The sequence below is a fragment of the Gymnodraco acuticeps genome, unplaced genomic scaffold (assembly GCF_902827175.1).
Source record: "Gymnodraco acuticeps unplaced genomic scaffold, fGymAcu1.1, whole genome shotgun sequence".
Classification (NCBI taxonomy): domain Eukaryota; kingdom Metazoa; phylum Chordata; class Actinopteri; order Perciformes; family Bathydraconidae; genus Gymnodraco; species Gymnodraco acuticeps.
Window position 1 is genome coordinate 119,203 of NW_022991063.1, and position 21,575 is coordinate 140,777.

Consider the following 21,575-nt stretch of genomic DNA (forward strand, 5'->3'; position numbering starts at 1 on the left):
TGTCGTTTTATATTTCCTTGTGGTCATTTGCATGTCTCACTGGTCAATTTGTGTCTCTTTGAGGGCCATTATGTAAATAAAGGCAAGACTGGATCTTGACACTTTGGCCCTGCGCCCGGTACGCCATTCTGTAATTCATCCTGTTAACTCAATACCAGAAAGAAGCGGCCCATGGCTTTGCACAGTATAATAAACTATATTGTACATTGAATAGTGTAGTATAATGACATGTTTTACATTATAATACGGTGTAGGGTAGTATAAAATAGCAGCGGCGAACCGTGTCTATCACAACTGGATCTTCTGTAGACACACACACCCCCCTCCGTGGCATTATAATGTCCGTCTTTTCACTGAATTGTCGTCTTGAAAAGGATACTCACAACAATTTCACAACAACTTCATCTTCACCTGTTGCACTTGTCATTTCAAGGTTAAAAACAATAAATCGGCATGAATTGCTTCGTCGCATTCTAGATCCTCTGTCTCTAGCCAGTGAACTAGCGGGCCTTCTAGAATACCCTGGAACCGAGGGGAACTCTGAAAGAATACGCCCATTGACTACAAATCAATATATGATTGGTTGATCAAACTGTCAGTCCAAACGTACGCTCTCATTCAGTGCAACGGCCAGGGCATTCAATCAAGGATGTAGAATACCTTGTTGAAGGACAAGATCTGATTGGTTAATTTCTTTTCTAACACAAAACCACTGAAATGCGTAGTGCATGGTCCGAGAAGGACAGACAAATCAACGTAACACTGTAATATTACAGATCAACAACACAGATACCATTCTCATTTATTCATTTTATTACATTTTATTTATATAATTAAATCGATTTTTTGTTTGTTTTATCTGAGTGTTCCAGGGTATTCTCTGAATACCTTGAAGGCCCTGACGGTTCACCACTGTAAAATAGTATGGTGTGGCATTGTATATGATATTTAAGTTGAGTAAAATGAAATATATTATCATATAATACAGTATTATTATACAGTGTAGCAAATTATAATGAAGTATGATGTAGCACATTTTAGTGAAATATAATAGTCAATTATTGAATTGTACTAAATTGTAATGTAGTATATACAATGAAAGTGTAGTAAAGTTATATATATAATATTCTTGCATAGTAAATTATATAGCCGTCCGATGCCAGGTACGGGTTAGACTACAACCTGTGGAGATCTCCAGTCAGCCCCTATATTCCCCCTTTCAACTGTGTATCTCTAATAAAGGCGTTTCTCTCGCCCAAAATATATCTTTAAAAAAGGTACAGTGTAGTAAAGTAATATAGTGTATTCTCATACAGTGTAGAATATCATAACAGCAAAGTACAGTGTAGTAAACTGAGTATATTCAGTAAAGTATATGATAATAGAGTATATTATAATAGTCTAGTATAGCATGATACTGTACATTATAGTACAGTGTAATATAGTTTATTATAGAACAATAGAGTATAGAATTATACCATAAAGTTGGGGGAAATGTTTTACCTCTTGAAATAATTGTGACTATGTGATTTATTCTTGATAGATAATGTGTATATCTTCTCCGAACTTTATTGATCAATCTTTTCCAAACATATCACAGTGAAAATGAAATAGGAATAAAAAGAGGAGTTTGTCTGAAAACCAAATGATTCCAAGTTTACGGGCAACATCATAGTATATTATAGCACTGTATAGTATAGTTGATAGGTTACGCTTCACTAGAGTCCTGTCTAACCATGTTCCTGCCTCTGTGTGTTCTGTCAGGTGAAGAGGGATACCGGAGGGACCACCAAGTACATGGAGCTGTACATTGTGGCCGACAACACTCTGGTAAGCTGACAGGAGCCCTCCACTCTTATGTTCCACAGCCTCACTCTGGTCCATCAGCGTGAGACCTCCACTGACGTCACACAGCCATCAAACAGAATGGAAACATGTCCACGTCTTTAACAATGATCCTATTCCAGCTAATAGAGCTTATTCATGCTGAGAGCTCTGAAGCGATGATAGGCACAGCGAGGCAGAAGCATGTGGAAATTAGGCAGAAGGATTTGTCTGCTTAATGCCATGTATTCAGTTGGAATCTAAAGGTGGAAGGGGTTTAAATAGACACTGAGCTGCAGTGAGGAGATGCAATATCTTCATAAAAGCCAGTTGCGGTTTGTCTTCTACATTAATGCCATGGTAACCGCACATGGCGACCAAAAGGAGTCTGGTCCATTGTGTAAGTGGTGTAATTATGATGATGGAGCAGGGTTTAAGTGGTGAAGCGGGAATGGTGGGGTTATAGTTATGTTTTCATGGATCATTATTCTCTGCAGGGAGCTTTTCAAAGAATGATCTTCAAGATTTTATTTATTTTTCTGACTGCTGACCTCATTCCTGCCTCTAATACTCCCCCATTCTCTCTGTCCTGCAGTTTAAGCGGCAGAATAAGGACTATGAAAAAACCAAGAACAGGATAATGGAAATTGCCAATTACGTGGATAAGGTAAGGCTGATGGGCTCAGACTGCAATTCAAGAGAACAAACAGCCCCATTCAACAACTGATAGACACTGTCCCCACACATCTTCATATCATCTATTACCAACCATATCTGAAGATTGTTGACGTTCCAAATCAATAATTAGGTATTGAACAGTGTATACAAAATCTTGTTGTATGAAAGCCCGTGAGAATTGAATCAATATTGTCCTTCAACAGCCCTTAAAGGGAGATCGGAGAAAATTGCCTTGTGTGACCAGACTGTGTTATTGGAGCTCATGACAAGATTGTGTATGCAGGTACATATCTGTTGTTGTTTTGTGGTGTGTTTAGTTCTACAGGGCTCTGAACATCCGGGTGCCTCTGATTGGTCTGGAGGTGTGGACGGACAGAGACCAGTGCATCGTCAACGAGGATCCCAACGCCACGCTCTGGTCCTTCCTCCAGTGGAGACAGAAGCTGAAGTCCCGCAAGAAACACGACAACGCCCAGCTGCTGACGTGAGCAATGCGCACACACACACACACACACACACACACACACACACACACACACACACACACACACACACACACACACACACACACACACACACACACACACACACACACACACACACACACACACACACACACACACACACACACACACACACACACACACACACACACACACACACACACACACACACACACACACACACACACACACACAAGTAAAGCTAAACTACAGCCATCATGTCAGCACAGCAGCTGTGAGTCCTCCTCACATCTGTTCAGCTGTGCTCCTGCTGAAGCATTCCTGCAGCGCTCCTAGCCCAAAACACAATTAATGTGGTCATACAAGTTCTGTTAGTTGAGGAAAATAGATTTGAAGCCTAAGATTGCTTCTGTAGTTTCGAAGAATAATATATATCAGTGCTTTTTGGCTGTGTACCTACAAGTTTGCTATATCAACTTAAAAGTGTCATCGGATCTTGGCCATTAAAACAGTTTTAGGTCATAAAAAACCTGTTCTGATTTTGTTTTCTTTTTGAAAAGCTAAACCGGATTTTTTTTTTTTAAACTGATTTACATACAGTATAAGAATTGCAAGTTGTCAGTGTGATGTCACCAAATGGTTTGTGCACTAGTGCCTAGTTTTTTGCCATTTCCATATAGGTTATTTTTCTATCAGTGTCACAAGAGGGTGTAACTAAGTACAGTTGAACCCTGACCATGTTAGGCAAACAAGATGTAACAATTCATTTTCATGAACAGAAAACACACCAGCAATAGAATTAACTTCAAAGAATAAAACACTGATGAGACTCAAACCCCACAACACCGCGGTAACGCCCTAACTCTCATTGTCTAATTGACTGTAAATACATTATTCTTGGAGACTTGGAACTAGCTATTGAGACCATAAACCTCTGGGAACATATTACTTTGGAAGCAAGCTGTGTGCTCCTTTTGTCATAGACATATAGAACTGCACTTTAGACCATTAGAATGAATACAAGTTTAAAAGGGACATATCATGAATAACTTTGTTGTGCTTGTACATATACATTAAGGTTTCTGGAGTGCCTACTAATCCCCAAATAGAAATATGAATTTGAATACTAAAAACGCAGTAAATGTTTTGTGGGCTGCCCATTTCCCTCCGTATTAAAAAAACAGTTTTAACCTGTTAAGCCTGGCAGCCCCCGGGCTTAATATTTAACAAACTATAAATTGTGTCATACCCACTTAACGGGAAGAAACTCAGCTAACTGACGATATGAACATATTTACCGAAATAAAACACAAGTCTAACGCCGAGCCTCTGAATTAGCCCTGAGAGAAAAAATGCTAACGCACTTAGCACAGAACTCACGGTATAAATACTTTATTACTTATCGGATCTGCACAAACAAGATATCAGAATATTCCACATATTCTAGAGGTATAAGTATCAGCACTGTGCGATCAAAACTCAGGACAGCGAAGACAAACCCAGACAACACACAACCTAGCTTTACTGAGCCAAAACGGCAAATGTCTTACCTTTGCTGCTTTTTTATCAAAAGTTGTGTTCAATGGCATTAAAACGATAAAAACGCTGCTGAAGGTTAATCCAATGGTTAATCCAATGTGTCTGTGTCCCTTTTAAATGATTACTGATAATCCATCTTCATATTTATTGCAAAAAGCGTAGTTTTCCGTTTTCAGAGTGCGCACCACTCTCACTCCTCAATGTTAATGTTAAAATGGATTTAGGAACTTCCCCTAGATTCTATAGAGTGACGCGTCCTAACACCCGGAAGTAAACTCCTTCCGGTTCCTGCGACAAAAACCAATGCAATTTCTCCATAGGATTTTGGAAAATAGCTCGAAATAAGGTCTCTGGTTGACACACATTGAAGAGACAGATCACGTTTTGTTACTTTTATAATTTTTGAATCATAAATCTAATCGATAGATTTATGATCGAAATGATTCAAAAATGATAAAAGTAGCATTACTGCTTGAATTAATAATCAGTGCTTAAGCCACATTATAAATATGTTTCTAATGCATGATATACCCAGACAGTGTCACCAATGAGAAGCTCCAAGACTCACAGTGAACTGCAGCGGTCCACTGAACACAGATGATAAAATCACCTGAAAAATGAACATCTGTGCATCTTAATTAATCATGCAACATTTAACATCACAAGCTCTGAGTGTCTGTTCTCACCTTCCTCACAATCCCTCACTAACACCAGAGGTCTAGTAACCAGGTACAGTTTTCATTACATTTGAATTACAGTAGTTTTATTAGAGCAAACATTTCAATCTTATTCAAGTTAATTTCTTTACGTAAAAATCTGACTAACGTCTATACTGCATTATAAACGTATTTGCAGACCACTGTTGTGAGTGCAGCGCGCTCCTATTAAAAACACTGATCGTGCTCAGTGATGTAGCCTCACAAAGAGACACAGAAAAGTTAAGAGCAAATAATGTAGGCAATCAATCAAAGTGTTTTGATATAGCCCAATATCACACATTTTACATTTGTCTCAGTGGACTTTACAGTTTGTACAGAATATGAATAAGACACCCTCTGTCCTTGGACATCGGACAACGCAACAAAAAACAGCATACTTGTATTGTGGACATGAATGAGCAGATGGTATTCCTTAGGAGTAAAGGCCCCTACACACCAATCTGACACCAAAGAACACGAACCGGCGGACCCGACTGTTGTGTCGCCTCACGTCTCCTGCGACATGATGAATTGGAAATGGGGGACCCTGATGTAAACAAGACGAAAGTCTTTCTCTGGTCTGCATCCTCTTAACAATTGTATGTTTTGAGCTGTACTGTACTGTACCCAATATACAAGCTGTTAATAAACTTTTCAATCAATCAGTCTTGGCCAACAGTCGCACTGGAACACACCGCAAAGACTTCAGCCGACGGCCAAGTTGCACGTACGAACTGCGCATGCGTGAGTGGCAATAACTCTCCTGACCAGCAGGCGGCGGTAGTGTGTATTAATAATAATAATAATAATTTCAATTTATATAGCGCCTTTCACGAAACCCAAGGACGCTTTACAATGGGAAGTAACAAAACAAAAAGTAATAATAATATATTATATTAAATATATATATTTATATTATATTAAATATATATATTTATATAAATATATACAATTTCAGATTCAAACAAGTATGAGAGCGCTCTCATAATAACATAACACAATCAGAGACTGGATATATGCACGGACCTCACAGCTGTTCTCACTGTAAACATTGCATGCGATGAAAGCAGTTAATAAAATAATATCCAGGGGATGCATGCAGAGCTGTCATTGGCTGAGATAAGTCCGTCCGTGAGTCACGACTCCACCGTTCCCGGAAATACATCCGCGGACTGGCGTGGAGGAACCATCAGTGTATCCTCGATTATAGCTCCTCGGTCCTCGAAGTGCATTTAGAGAAATGAGATGTCCTTCAACATGGCGCGCTGAAATCCATTTCCGGGTCACTACCGGAGGGCCGAGGAGTCGAGGAGGCGAGGAGGGGAAATTAGTGAAATGAGAAAGGGCCACAGAGTTTTGAGACAAACTTTCCGCCGGTCTCGACCGAAATCTGCTCGTGTCACTCGGTTGATGATGACATTTCCGGATTTCAAGGTTTCAAAGTAAGAGCATGATGGTTTGTTTAATGTGCCGTTTTTGTATTACTTTAATGAACGTACGTTCGTTTCGTACGTTTAATGTACGTTAGGTGCATTCTTTATCACCATCATGTTATAGTGATACAGTTAGTTTGTGTTAGTTTATTTGTTCAATACAGCCTATTTCGAGCACATTCGTATGGATTGATGTTGTAGGCTACTTAGGCTACGCCACTTTCGGGTCCCGGGGGGCTACAGCTAGCAGCGAAGCAGCCCCAGAGATAATTCTTTCTTCATATTTTGTGTGTATTCATTCAAGCGGGTCAAAGTTACAAAGCACTTCACATCTTATTAATCGGCCTAGTTTTACCTTACCAGTGCAGTGGTAAGGTTATCTGTAGAAAAGCACCGTATTTAGGTTAGCCTTCAGTAAGGCTAAATGTTGTCACTACCGGAGGACCGAGGAGTCGAGGAGGGGTAATTTGTGAAATGAGAAAGGGCCCATGTGTGTGTAAAAAGACGATCCACAAGCAGAGATTTGAGATCCACAAGCGCATTTTTGGTTGACAAATACAAAATAGATTCACAAATGCCTGATCGAAACGCTGATTAACTCCACATCCCCCCTCCCAGTGAGCCTCTGTGTGACTGATGACAGAAACACCCAGCTTTGGGTCAGGTCCTTTCATATTTCGTTAGTGTATCAATTGACAAATGATTAGTTTGACAGAGATTGTATTAAGCAAAAGATCTCGCTTCAGTCGCCTGTAATTGGGCCAAACAACGCAGCAGCATCTCAGTCTGACTGCTGGCATACACACACACTCACACACACACACACACACACACACACACACACACACACACACACACACACACATACACACACTCACATCCATAAGCAGTACATTGTTAGCCCCTTTTGCTCCATAATTAGTTGTGTTAATACCAAAGGGCCTGTTTTGTAATGATTCATCAGACCCGCTTCAGTTTGTTTGTGGATGCCATGCGGTGGATCGAGGTTCATCACACACACTCACACACACACACACACACACACACACACACACACACACATCTCACACACTCGTCAGGTCTGTGCCCTGCTGTTGCATCTGCAATCAATGTGCATCCACTGTGGAGCCTGTAAGTGAACAGGGAGGAGATTAAGGTTAAGTGATTTGTGTGTGTGTGTGTGTGTGTGTGTGTGTGTGTGTGTGTGTGTGTGTGTGTGTGTGTGTGTGTGTGTGTGTGTGTGTGTGTGTGTGTGTGTGTGTGTGTGTGTGTGTGTGTGTGTGTGTGTGTGTGTGTGTGTGTGTGTGTGTGTGTGTGTGTGTGTGTGTGTGTGTGTGTGTGTGTGTGTGTGTGTGTGTGTGTGTGTGTGTGTGTGTGTGTGTGTGTGTGTGTGTGTGTGGCTCCCATAGCGGTGTGATTTTCAAGGGGACGACTATCGGGATGGCACCGCTGGAGGGGATGTGCAGCCTGGAAAACTCTGGAGGCATCAACGTGGTGAGTGGAAAGACATTTCTCCTCTTTTATTTCACACTCTATCATTTCCTCTCCCTGCTCTGTTTACTTTTCACTCTTAATATTGTCTTCCAGTTTGAATTCATCTTCATCTTTTGATTGTCTTTGTTTTTGTGCCTGCAGATTGTCCCCTAAATTATAAACGTGTAGTCATTGTTTCTTTATTGAGCTCTAAGTTTTTCTTCAATAATAATAATAATACATTACATTTATAAAGCGCTTTTCCTGGTGCTCAAAGCGACAAGCAAGTAAAACAAAATAGGGTCTAAATTCAAATTAGGACCTCCATGTTTATTCGGGATGCAATTTGAAATGATCAAGCAGTGGTAAGAGGTTCAAGCTGCAACAATGCTATAATAATACCGTTGTTTACAACATGTTTTTGCAGTTGACTAATGCCATCCTAATACCTCTAAATCCTTCAGTTCCACAAAAGCAAAAGTAAAAATAATATGACCTTATCAAACTAGCATTACGTTAAACCCACACAAAATATTATTTGACCTTAAAACAACTTACATTTTGTTTAGCAATGGAACTTTAGAAAGGTTCCCAACACCAACACACCTGCACATTTACATTCTATAGAAGCAGTTAGCACTAATTAGCTACTGTTTAACACTAGCAGAATCTGCTAGCATTAACTGATTAACTGATAAGTCAATGAGTAACATGCTAATGCTAGGTGTTTCCAGTTACCCCCTGCTTTACGTCTTTATGCTAAGCTAGGCTAACCTGACTCCAGCTCTGTGCCTTACTATCTTTACCAGATTTGACAACAGAAACATGACGTTCCCACTAACCTAATTATTAGCATACCATAACTACATCATGTAATGCAGGGGATGATCTTCATTTTGTATAAGAATTATGTATCATCCTAAAATAGCCAAGCATTATTGGATAGCCTTTGCTGTGTTTTTCCTACAAGCACACATTCTTCGTTTTTTCTTCTTTTTAAAGAACTACAGTATATGAATGAAGTTTTCTGCTGTGGTTGTCTTGGTTGTTGGAGGGTTCAGCCATTCAGATCTTGCCTAGCTGCCTGCAGAGAGCCTCTATGTAGTATTATCCACTTGCTGTAACTCTATGGCTTCATAGTATATGTGTACTGCAGGATCGATAGCTCCTCCAAGCGTGATTAGCTTCTAATGGGCTGTTAGCTCCCTGTGGCCCCCTGTAGAATCTAAATGTCCTGTGACTGACCCAGCTGCTCGCTCACCTCCTCACACCCTCACACACTTTATTACTTCTGCTGTTTCACCCCCAGAACACTAAAAAGCATGTGAAGGATTTCACAGCAGAACATCAACATTTCCTGACCGTTAACACAGCCCAATGTATACAGTCTGCATAATTCAGAAGCAGAGCTAAGTGTGAATGACAGCTTTCAGGGGATCAAAGAGAGTGTGTGTGTGTGTGTGTGTGTGTGTGTGTGTGTGTGTGTGTGTGTGTGTGTGTGTGTGTGTGTGTGTGTGTGTGTGTGTGTGTGTGTGTGTGTGTGTGTGTGTGTGTGTGTGTGTGTGTGTGTGTGTGTGTTCTCCTTCTGTGACATTCATGTCAGAAATACAGGACTACATCATCAAAGGCGTGTGGTGCAGTGGGTTGTGTGTTGGTGTTCGGATCAGGTTCAAACCCCACTGCAGTCAGCATGTCGTTGTGTCCCTGAGACACTTCACCCCAAAGTGCTCCTGTGGGGATTTTCCACAGTATTGAGTATGTGAGTCGCTTTGGATAAAAGCGTCTAACAAGTAACATGTAAAGTAATCAAACCCTGTTTACATGTCACATCATATTAATTGTGCAATCTCCCCTTAAATGCATATGCAAAAGGAGACACATTGTACCACCAGATCTGTGCCTCCAGTCTGTTGAATACATGTGGTTAGACTTGAATTCAAAATGGGTATCATGAAAACTGTAATAACAACACAAAACAATTAACAGTATGAAAATGCAAAAAAAGTGTCTTCCTTGTTTGGCTTTTATTAAGCTCAGTTGATAATTGCAAACTTCTATTTTCAATAGTGTATGCACTTATGAAGCACATTATTTTCTTTTGATTGTCTTTGCTTTTGTGGGTGCTGAATGTCACCTAGAATATAAACTTGTATTCATTGTTTCTTCAGTTAGCTCTAGGGTCATAGTTCAAATTAGGGTCATCCATTCTAAAAGTAAAACATTATGAAGCAGTAGAAAGAGGTTCAAGCTTTAATGATACAACAATAACACTCCTTTCCTACCTCTAAAACCGTTTCAGCTGCCACAAAGGCAAGAGTAAAAATGACATGAGCTTATCAAACTAGCTTTACATTAAACCAACTCAAAATACAGTTCACAGAAAGTGGGAAAAACAGGGAGAAGGGGAGCATATACAGTTGAGGCCTAAATTATTAGCCCCCCAGGAGTTATGGAACATTTTTCTAAAATGTTTCCCAATGTTTCCAGCATTGATAAAACTTGATATAATCAAACATTCACCAGTGCTATTTAGTAGCTTTTGGTACATTTTGGAAAATCAAATAAGTTTTTAGGCTCGCTTTATATCAAATATAGTGAAAAATGGGTTGGTCAAAAAAGATTAGCCCCCAGGCCATTACCCTCTGGAGTCTAAGGGTATTTTCTCGATTTTTAGATGTTTTCTTAAATCACCTTTTAAATGTATTTCCTCTAACATGGCACCTCTTGTGTTACATATCAAAATGTTCAGGACAATCTCCGGTATTGCTATATATGCAAATTACTCACCTTAGAGCACTGTTGAGATAAGTAGCTCAAAAGCTTAAAATGTGACATCCGATTTTCGGAAAATCTTCAAAACTTTTGTGAAAACACAAATGTACTCATGTGATCGAATTGTTTTGGTGTTTTAGATTTGGTTACCAAAGTCTTAGGATCACAAAAGCAGTGAAATATTTGAATTACACTGTATATAAATGTGTTATTCATGTCTAAAATTAAAAAAATAAAATTCGAATTTTGAGTAAAACAGGTGTTTATCACTCTACTTTCACCACAGCAGGGACTGAGATACATTAGGACTGAATAATGACTTCATATTACATACCAAGGTTCATGTGATGTGTACAAATACAAATTGAGCATTCAACCTTTTTTTTCAACCAACAATTTATTATAAATATGTTTTTTTCAACCAACTATTTATATAAATATAAGAAACTGGAAAATCTCACTATTTACAATATTGAGCATCAGAACTTTCAACCAACTACTCATTATAAATGTCAAGACAGTGTCAAGGTCTTTGTCTGTCTTCCAAGACAGTGGGTCTGGCTGCTGTGAAGATGGGGGTGATGGTGCATGGGCTACTGTGTAGGTGGGGTGTACAAGTGCTATACGAGACCTCCACGAGACCTCCTTGCTGGCTGGGTTGAAGGTGATGGCTGTGGTGGAGCCTTTGTGCTGAGGTGTATCTTGACCTGGTGGCAGCCGCAGATGGAGGTGGAGGCAGCTGTAGTGATGCTGGTCTGCTGGTCCTTGGTGGTGATGGCTTTGGTGAAGGCCCTTGAGCCACGGTAGATCTTGACCTGGGGGCAGGCACAGATGGATGTTCTGGCTGCTGGATAAACGCCGCCTGTGGGCCACTAGGCCCAGGCAGCTGTGAAACATCTCTGTAAAACAAATTAAAATGTAGGACAATAATTACAACTAATTTCATTGAAAGTTCAAGTAAAATGTTGCTCAAGCACAAATAACAATGCACACATAAAAAGAAAGTTTGGGAGGTTGGAGAAGGAGTCTCTCTCGATCTCTCTCTCACACACACACACACACACTCTCACACACACACACACACACACACACACACACACACACACACACACACACACAGGTATTTCCAGTTACTTTACATTCAGTATAAAATCACAGACACACATATATAGATAGGCTACATCTGATTACAAAGTCTCATCTGTACAGGACGGTAAAATAATAACAGGCACACATATAAATACATCTATGACAAAGTTTCATCTGTACAGAACAGTATGATAAAATAATCGATGGCAAAAACATGTCACTGTAAATGTCTCCGTTGTGGGACGAATACATGATTAATTTAATCCTCTACACATGTAATCTCACTTTTACACACCAAAATAACGTTAACACAGAGTAAACGTTGGCTAATGGAGTCTATTTTGTCCAATAAAAAGTTCATGACTATCGATAAAAAATATATATCAATAAACCTATTTTTCATTTTCGCGGTATTCCCCACACATTGTCAGTACACTATTACTGTAATATTTACACTTACTCATGTCCAAATGGATCCTTGTTGTTGTCTTTGTATTCTTCTTCTTCAGAAGAGTCGAAGACTTCAGGTTCTGAGGCTCTATCTTCACTGCTGCTAGCGAAAAAAATCTCTAGCGAAGTCGGCAACTGTAACGTTTTTTTTAGCCATTTTCTCTGTCTCTCTCTCTCTCCTCACAGACGTAAACTGATGGGAGACACGTGGTTTATGTTTTGTTTACTTGGTGGGTAGGTCCCTTAGTGATTTCTCGATGTCCATTGGTCATTTCAGACCATGATGGCTGCCGGCCGAGATTTCCTTGACGGACACACGAATCCACCAATCCCACACAGTGTAAAGTCAAGCTGCTTTGAGCGGCCATATTGGCTGCTGTGCCCTGGTTACAGTCTCACAGGAGATACCGCTGGAAAGCTACTCTTCCAGCGATTCCGCGGATATCTGAATCATATTTCTACTCCTTATAATCGAAAATATATGATTAATTACGTAAAATGATGCGCACCACCTGGACGCGCCGGATGCGTCAATAGTGTACCCTTTCTGAGCCACAACTGAGCCACAAGCTCTTAGAGTAGTTCTTTACTAGGTTAGCACAGGTCTCTTGAGGGATTTTGGCCCATTCTTCCATTGCAAATGGTTCCAGCTGGTCCAAATTGCGTGGTTCCGAGCATGGACATTCAGTTTCAGCACCCTCCAGATTCTCAATAGGATTCAGATCTGGGCTCTGTGCGGGCCACTCCAGCACCTTGGTTTTGGTGTCCTTTAGGAACTGTTGGACCAAGTTTGATGTGTGCTTTGGGTCATTGTCTTGTTGGAAGACCCAGCAACGACCTAAGCGAAGACTAAGAGCAGATTTGTTCATGTTATCCCTCAAAATGTCAACATAATTAAAAAATGTCATGAAGCCTTGCACCCGAACAAGGCTCCCTGTGCCTGAGGCTGCAACACAGTCCCACAGCATGATGTGTTCTTCGCCAAACATAAGCAACATCCATGTGCCCAAACAGTTCCAGTTTAGTCTCATCAGACCAAAGCACAGACTTACAAAACTCATCTTTACCTTTCAAATGTTCACGGGCAAACCTCAGTCTGGCTCTGATGTGCCACCCTTTGAGTAAAGGGGTTCTTCTGGGACGATGGCCCTGAAGCCCACCACGATGAAGAGCCCTCACCACTGTGTTCCTTGAAACATCAACTCCAGAAGAGGCCAGGTCAGCAACAATCATCTTGGTAGATGTCCGGGGATTCTTGCTGACATCTCTGACTATTTTCCTCTCCAGAGTTCTTGAAATCTTGCGCTTTCGACCACGCCCAGGTTTGTTTCTTACAGAATGTGTCTCCTTGTACTTCGCAATGATACAACGTACAGCAGTTCTAGACACTGTGAAGCGCTTGGAAATAGCAGTATAGCCTTCCCCCTTATCATGAGCCTCCACTATCTTCTTTCTGAGCTCAAGACCGATTTCCTTTGTCTTTGGCATGGTGAGTAGGAGTAGTAGTATAGTCCCTCTCAATAAGGTATTCAAGTGCCTGTTTCTTGGAGTCCTTTTATGTTGATTGAATGCTCAGGTGTGGCTTGAAAGCTGATTGGTTGATTAGGTGTGTTTTTGAAAGCAAAAATTGACATGGGGGGCTAATATTTTTTGACCAACCCATTTTTCACTATATTTGATATAAAGCAAGCCTAAAAACTTTCCGAAATGTACCAAAAGCTACTAAATAGCACTGATGAATGTTTGATTATATCAAGTTTTATCAATGCTGGAAACATTGGGAAGAATTTTAGGAAAATGTTCCATAACTCCTGGGTGGCTAATCATTTAGGCCTCAACTGTATATGTCCTGGCAAATATAAAAAAGACTCCTGCATGAAGGATGTATTTCAAATCTGGAGCTCTGCGTTTACACAGCTGCTCATGATGCTGTCAGTCATTCTAATGAGACCCCCTTCTGTCCCCCTACAGGACCACTCTGAGCTGCCCATCGGCGCCGCGGCAACCATGGCCCACGAGATCGGACACAACTTCGGCATGAGCCATGACCATGACGGCTGCTGTGTGGAGGCCACGGCCGAACAGGGGGGGTGTGTGATGGCTGCTGCCACCGGGTGAGACATGAGACAGAGAGAGGAGACAGGAGGCAGGACACAGGAGACATGAGACAGGAGGCATGAGGCAGGAGACAGGAGAAAGGCGGAAGGAGGCAGGAGACAGGAGGCATGAGACAGGAGGCACGAGACAGGGGACAGGAGGCCACGGTGTGTGATGGCTGCTGCCACCGGGTGAGACAGGGGACAGGAGACAGGAGGCCACGGTGTGTGATGGCTGCTGCCACCGGGTGAGACATGAGACATGAGACAGGAGACAGGGGACAAGAGACAGGAGGCCACAGTGTGTGATGGCTGCTGCCACCGGGTGAGACACCTGAGACAGGAGACAGAGAGAAGAGACAGGAGAGAGGAGACAGGAGGAAGGAGCAAGGAGGCAGGAGACAGAGAGAGGGGGCAGGAGAGAGGAGACATGAGAAATGAGACATGAGACATGAGACCTGAGACCTAAGACATGAGACATGAGACCTGAGACATGAGACCTAAGACATAAGACATGAGACATGAGACATGAGACATGAGACCTGAGACATGAGCTGTGTCTCTCACAGATACATGAATCAGCTGGAGGAAGCTAGAGTGTTCTGACAGATTTTAGATTTCTCTCTTTTGTTCTACTTTATTACAATCATAGATTTGTAATCACTAGTTCTGATATTTCATTTCCTGTGTAGTCTTTTAAGTTTGAATATTTAAAAGAAACACAGAATGAAAGAAAATTGAAAGCCTTGGTATGATGTCCCACAACATTTCAAAGCACTGCCCAGAAACATGGAAGTGTTTTCTCTGAGCAGAGCAGTGGAAGAAAGGTGTCAAATGTCCTGTCCCTTTCCAGCCATCCGTTCCCACGTGTCTTCAGTCGCTGCAGCAAGCGGGACCTGGACAGCTACTTCCAGAAGGGGGGGGGCATGTGTCTCTTCAACATGCCCAACATGAAGGACCTGGTGGGGGGCAAGAAGTGCGGCAACGGCTTTGTGGAGGACGGAGAGGAGTGTGACTGTGGAGAGCCTGAGGTGAGCATCTTCATTTATTCCTGTTCGTCTCAAGCCTGTATGACTCTAACACACCAAATCTAATTATTTATAGAGATATGTTATAAATACTATAGTGGATTTGCCTATTTTCTCTATTCCTAGATGTTTAAGATCTTAAATGTATTAAAGATATTTTCATCGTTTGATCGAATCGTGACTGTATTACCACACACAGTCTGACTTTTTTTTTTCTGTGATTTTTACCTTCCATTTTTTTATTAACAGTTGTTATACTTTACTAAACAGATTAGAAGAAATGTCTGGCAATTGTTCCAAACAAATCTCCAAAATCTCCACTTAGTAGCTGTTCTGTAGATTGTTTAATCATACCATCTTTCCTTATCAGATGGAGCCCTCGTTGTTTAAAATGTAGTGTGAGTGTTCTTACTGTTCATGTTTTATAAAAATCTTCTTAAAAAAATAAAACAATTTCAGGCTATTTACTGCTTGTAATCTAATGTAGCTCATATGCTTCACACTGCTCCACGTAGCATGGACAATGGAAATGGATGTGCTTCCGGAGTTCATTATACTTTGTATGTGGAACACCCCATGTATCCAAATAGTTCTTATATCAGTCATTTACAAACTTTAAAATAAGACTGGAGGTGGACTTTAAGTTCAAATGATATAATATATAGATCACCATGTAGAGCGGCAAACATTAAATTCCCCCCTGCCTGTCTCTCTCACTATTAAACAAAGCAGAAATGCTAAACCTAAATCTTTCAAACGTACCATCTAGTCTATTCATTACACGTCACCAAAGTAAAAGTAAGCTCTTTCCGTAGAGCAGCGTCGTTTCAGCCTCTTCAATAATGCGCTCTCCATGGCTTTGTGCAACACAGCTGAAAGATTGCTAAAGTTTCCTTAAATCGAGATGAAGTGTTTGCGCTCAAAAAACCCAGAGGTTAAATAAACCTACTCAGGTTCAAGCAGCAGAGCAAATTGAAAACAGAAGAAGCAAATTGGTGTCTGACAGCGGTGCGCTGGCGACAGTGAGAGCGCTGACAGTGGAGCTGCCCCCCCCCCCCCTGCATTCAGATCAGACACCATCACACACTCATTGTAAACCAAAAGCTCTCCTCTGCTGCAGGATTTTACAGTAGAGGCATAGGTTTTATTTTGAAAGTGTTTGTGGAAAGTCTTGTTGTTAGGAGGAACATCCCTCTTCTTCTCCTTGTGTTTACCCATCATCTTTCATCTGGCTTGGTTCAACCATAGACTGGTTTCAACTCCCCCATTTCTTTTCAATTGTAAACATGGCCTGTCAGAGGGTGCCATGGCGACGAGAAATGTCTTTTTCTCTTAGCGTGGTATGACACATGAGCATTAGCAGAAGCACTTCTCTGTCAATCTCTGTGTGTGTGTGTGTGTGTGTGTGTGTGTGTGTGTGTGTGTGTGTGTGTGTGTGTGTGTGTGTGTGTGTGTGTGTGTCTGAAGTGAGTTGCTCTATATAAAATGGGTTTTCTTTTTCGCTTGTTTGTTTTTTGTTCATATGCATAATATCCCCGGATTTACTTTATGAATAGCTCTGTAATATTTCTATCAACTAAACGATGTTGTTTATCTTATAATTGACTTTCCAACCTTCATTAACATGTACAACGGTTGGCAGTATAGTTTAGAACCCTGAATAATAACTTGCTAACTTTCAAACCTGCAAATCTAATTTGTATTGCACTGTTATAAAATAATGTTTCCCACTCCTACAAATGTTACGTTCTAATAAATGTCAGTTATTGAGGAGAGTGAGGCTGTTTGATCTGTAAAGCGAGTGTTTCAACATGTATGTTTGTGTGTTACAGGAATGCACCAATGATTGCTGCAATGCCAATAACTGCACCTTGAAGGAGGAGGCTCAGTGTGCGCATGGAGTGTGCTGCGAGGGCTGCAAGGTGACACACACACACACACACACACACACACATGCAGGCAGCAGCGTGGGAGGGAGCCTCATTTGCAGCAGTGTTTCAGTGTCATTAGTCCCCAGTCAGGGTGCAGTGTGTTGACGTCCTGTTCCCAGCACAGCTTCACATCACACACCTTCCTCTGTCTCATCTCTCTGACTCTCAGTGTGAACCCAAACTCTACTGAGCTTTAACCTGACAGAAGAGGCAACGTGCTGAAGACGTTCTGCAGAAGAGGAGCCTCCTCCATTCTGTCTCTGTTTATTGTGTATCCTTTCTTTACACATCCTTTCTCTTATTTTGCTTATTCTATTGTTAATATATTCATATTTCAGCATTTTTTTCAAATCTTGCATCATTTTCTTCAGATAAACTGCCATAGTTTCTATTTACTATATCGCCTATTATTAACTTTCTTGTTCTATTCCACTCATTTATACTCAAACTCGTAATGCCGCTTGCTGTCTTTTACATTCCTCTTAAAGCTGCAAGCTGAATATTAGGATGTTGCCACAGCAAGGAATTGTGGGACAGCATTATCTCATTAACTTGAATAAAGGATGGTCCAGTGTATGCTATGTCAATGAGATAATATAGGAAGCATTGAAGCTTATTTTATTATCGTTTAGAGAATTGAAGCAGCTCAACTGAGGTGCTGTGGGTCATTCAGTCTGTTAGAAACCCTGCTAAGCACAAACACTATTCGACCACAGCATAACAATAACCTTCAATGCATATTGTTTATCTATCTACCCAAGACTCTGTGACTGGGCCTTTTTCTCAAATGGAGATAAACTAGAGGTTTGAAAATGATGATAGACTTGTTCAGGATCTTCTAAATGCAAAACTAAATGTAACTAAGTTCTGCCTGTTAGAACAATGCTTACTTACAAAGCATCACCTTTAAAGACACCACAAAGCCCTCTTGACACAGTTACAGTATATAACACCATTACCTTTGTCCATATGATGTGTTTTTGTTTCTATGACTCTGCTATAGCCAAACCCCTGCTTATAGGATAAAAAAAGGTGATGGGCACGTATACTTTATTCTTTGATTATCGTGGAATCATTCTAGCAGATTCCGACCCAGTTGTGTCTTATCTTTCTTCCTTCAGGGGTGCCCACACTTTTTGGGCTGGTGAGCTACTTTTGAAATGACCAGCTCACCGAGGTCTACCAACCAAACATAAAATCCCAAATTGCAAGGGTTGCTGAATAACACGTTTTATTTATACATGGGATAATAGGGCTGCAACAAACGACTCATTTGATAATCGATTAATCTATCGATGAATCGACTATTCAGACTATTACTGTATGCCTTGCACAATTTCTCAAACGCTCTTATTTAGCCATCAACTTTTAGATTTAGCTTGAGGTTGTTTTAGGCATGTGGAAACTAACAATGAAGACAATAAAGATGAATACTTGATTCAAAAATACATATATTATTAAATTAACTTAACACATTTTGAACAAAATTAACATTGCTTTTTATTTAAATTAAATCAATAATATTTCACATCAAAAGAAACAACAATGTTTTAACAAATCGTATTAAATAATCTGATGACAGAACTTTAAACAGAATAGCTGAAACTTTAACAAAATAAAGAGTAACTCGGTTACCTCTAATCATTAACCCATGTTTGTATCATTGAGTTAACTCCGTGTGTTGCTGCTAGCATACATAACATACCTGACGTGGAAACGTTACTCGTGGATGGGGCTACAGAGCTGCTAGAAAGACGGTCGAACCCGGTGCATTCCTCCGTCTGAATGTGGAGCACTTTTGCTAAATGTTTAGACACATTGCTCGTGTTACCGCCCACTCTTGGCAAGGAGCATTGTCCTCCTCAAGACGGGTAACATTTAACCACACCTTGGAGCACTTCTCTCCGCCATCCCCGCCGTGTGTTGCTGCATGTAGCAGCCGCGTGTGTGTAAACTGCCTCGCCCCCTCGCACACAGACGGGAGAGAGATCTCGTCTCGATTGGAAAGATCAAAAATACACCGACCATAGACGCATTTGTTTGTCTTGTTGCATGTTAGAAACGAGTTGGCGACACTAAGACTGCGAGATAATGTTTGTGTAGCAATAATACATGACCTTTCTCTTTCTCAACTCGCTACTCGGAGGGAAGTCGCTGTCATATGCCTTGTGAACACTCCGATAATGCCTCTCCACGTTACCTTTCTTTGGCAGAGCGACGCTCGCTTTACAAATAAGGCAAATAACCTTTGAATGTGACCAGTGGCGGATTTAGGATTGTAGGAGATCCGGGGCTTAGCTCAGGAGTTGATGGGGGGGGGGTGCAGGGGTACAGTGCTACCCCTGCCTGGGGGTGGACCGAACATCCTTTAAGGGGGTCGTCGCCTCCTCTTGGGGGGTCCGCGGGCATGCTCCCTCGGGAAGATTTTTTTTTAAATATTGAAGTTGAAAGCATCAATCTGGTGCACTTTGAGAGCAACATTAACCCTACCTTAATAACACCTTAAAGCGGACAAAAGGCACTGGAGATTAACACCCTTTAATGAAGCAAACTAATGCCTTAACTCACTCAAATAGTCGTTTACTTATTAAGGTGAAATGAATGTGCGTAGAGTTTTAAAGGATGCGGATTGTCTCACCTTGATTCTGGCGCATTGCTTATCGTTTTATAGATCTATTCTCATCCACCATCTTTGTTTGTGACGTAAAAAATGTGTAAGTCACGTTTCTGAATCGGACACTCTGAGTGGATGCAGTCACAGCCAATCGGAGTCTGATTCAGAGGGTTGCCTGTCAGTTCCGTTGTTATGTGTACTGAAACGAGAGCCGGTATAATTCCACGTGCGAAAACAAAATAAAAAATGGAATACGTTATTTTAGTGTCTTAAAAGTAGACTGAGTTATGAAGGGTTAACGTTACATCTTAGGATAATTTTTAGTCATGTTCTGTATACATACTAACATATAAGGGTATACTTAGTGTGGTTACTCCATGTTTACTAGCTATAACATTAACGTTACATCACTCTTTTTCACTTCTTACTCAGTCAGCCAGAGTGCAGATATCACCATTAGATTCACAAACCTGAAACATTATCCATTTCTTCACTGCTGGTGATGACATTGTTGTCAGCTGCTGATACTGCTGCTGCTGCTGCAGCTTGTGGCGCCGGCTGCTTCGATGACAATAATTTTCTAATATCCATAACTGTATAGGCTATTAGCTTAAAACTCGTCAGGCACTATAGAAGGATCACTTCTACTTCAGGGCGGGCTACGCAGTACGCAGGCTAATGTCCCGCAGCGGATGCCTCTCTGGTGGACTCCGGTACTGCACATTACTCCCGAGACGTTTTCAAAAAAACACTTTTTTTTTAAGTGAAACATCCGGGGCTTTTCAGAAAACATCCGGGGCTTGAGCCCAAGTAGCCACCCCCTAGCGCCGCCACTGAATGTGACATCACAAACAAATATTCTTCCTCCCATTCTGGATGGAAGTGGTATATTTTTTGCTTTTTGCTCGGTCCCTCTCTCATTTTGTTGTTTGTCTCTTTAACTTAATTTGAGTTTTCCCGGCACTTGACTGATTTTGTATCGCTTTGCATTCTGGGTTAACAGACTGGAAAGCGATAGGTCGCTTTTTCTGTCAAGTAAACTCCTGAATTAAGTGGCAGGGAGGCCAAGGGAGGAGGGATCAAAACCTGTTTTGTCTATTTTAACGGAGCTGGATTTTTTTTTTGACTCGCGATCTACCAGCATTGCCCCCGCGGTCGACGTAACCATTCATAATGACCTTGGCCACTCTAAGCCCATGATATAGTGAAGGGGTTCTTATAGGAGGGGAACACACAGACAGTGGAGGGTAGGGAGGATTCTAACAGCCAATGGCAGGCTTGTATAAAGTCAACAACCATTGGTGCTGAATTCAATAGACATGGTGTCTTAGTGTTTGTTGTATCAAATGTTCAGTTATTTCTTCAACACTACGATACGATATACTTTATTGTCCCCGTAAGGACATTTCTTCTGGACTCCGTCCTGCAGTTCCGCATACATGTACATATACAAACATAGTGGACATTAAGAGACATACACATATCA

The 21,575-nt window shown here is 41.1% G+C and overlaps 1 protein-coding gene across 1 annotated transcript in view; it reads left to right on the forward strand.

The window, feature by feature from the left end:
• The window catches only part of adam19a (ADAM metallopeptidase domain 19a), a gene marked incomplete at its 5' end in the record, with an annotated part of 147,455 nt that overhangs the window by 87,249 nt on the left and 38,631 nt on the right, over nt 1-21,575 (forward strand). Inside the window, 7 exon segments of the mRNA XM_034236632.1 lie at nt 1,765-1,830; nt 2,420-2,491; nt 2,820-2,986; nt 8,046-8,130; nt 14,392-14,534; nt 15,370-15,547; nt 17,377-17,466. Coding sequence (XP_034092523.1) covers nt 1,765-1,830; nt 2,420-2,491; nt 2,820-2,986; nt 8,046-8,130; nt 14,392-14,534; nt 15,370-15,547; nt 17,377-17,466 — 801 coding nt within the window.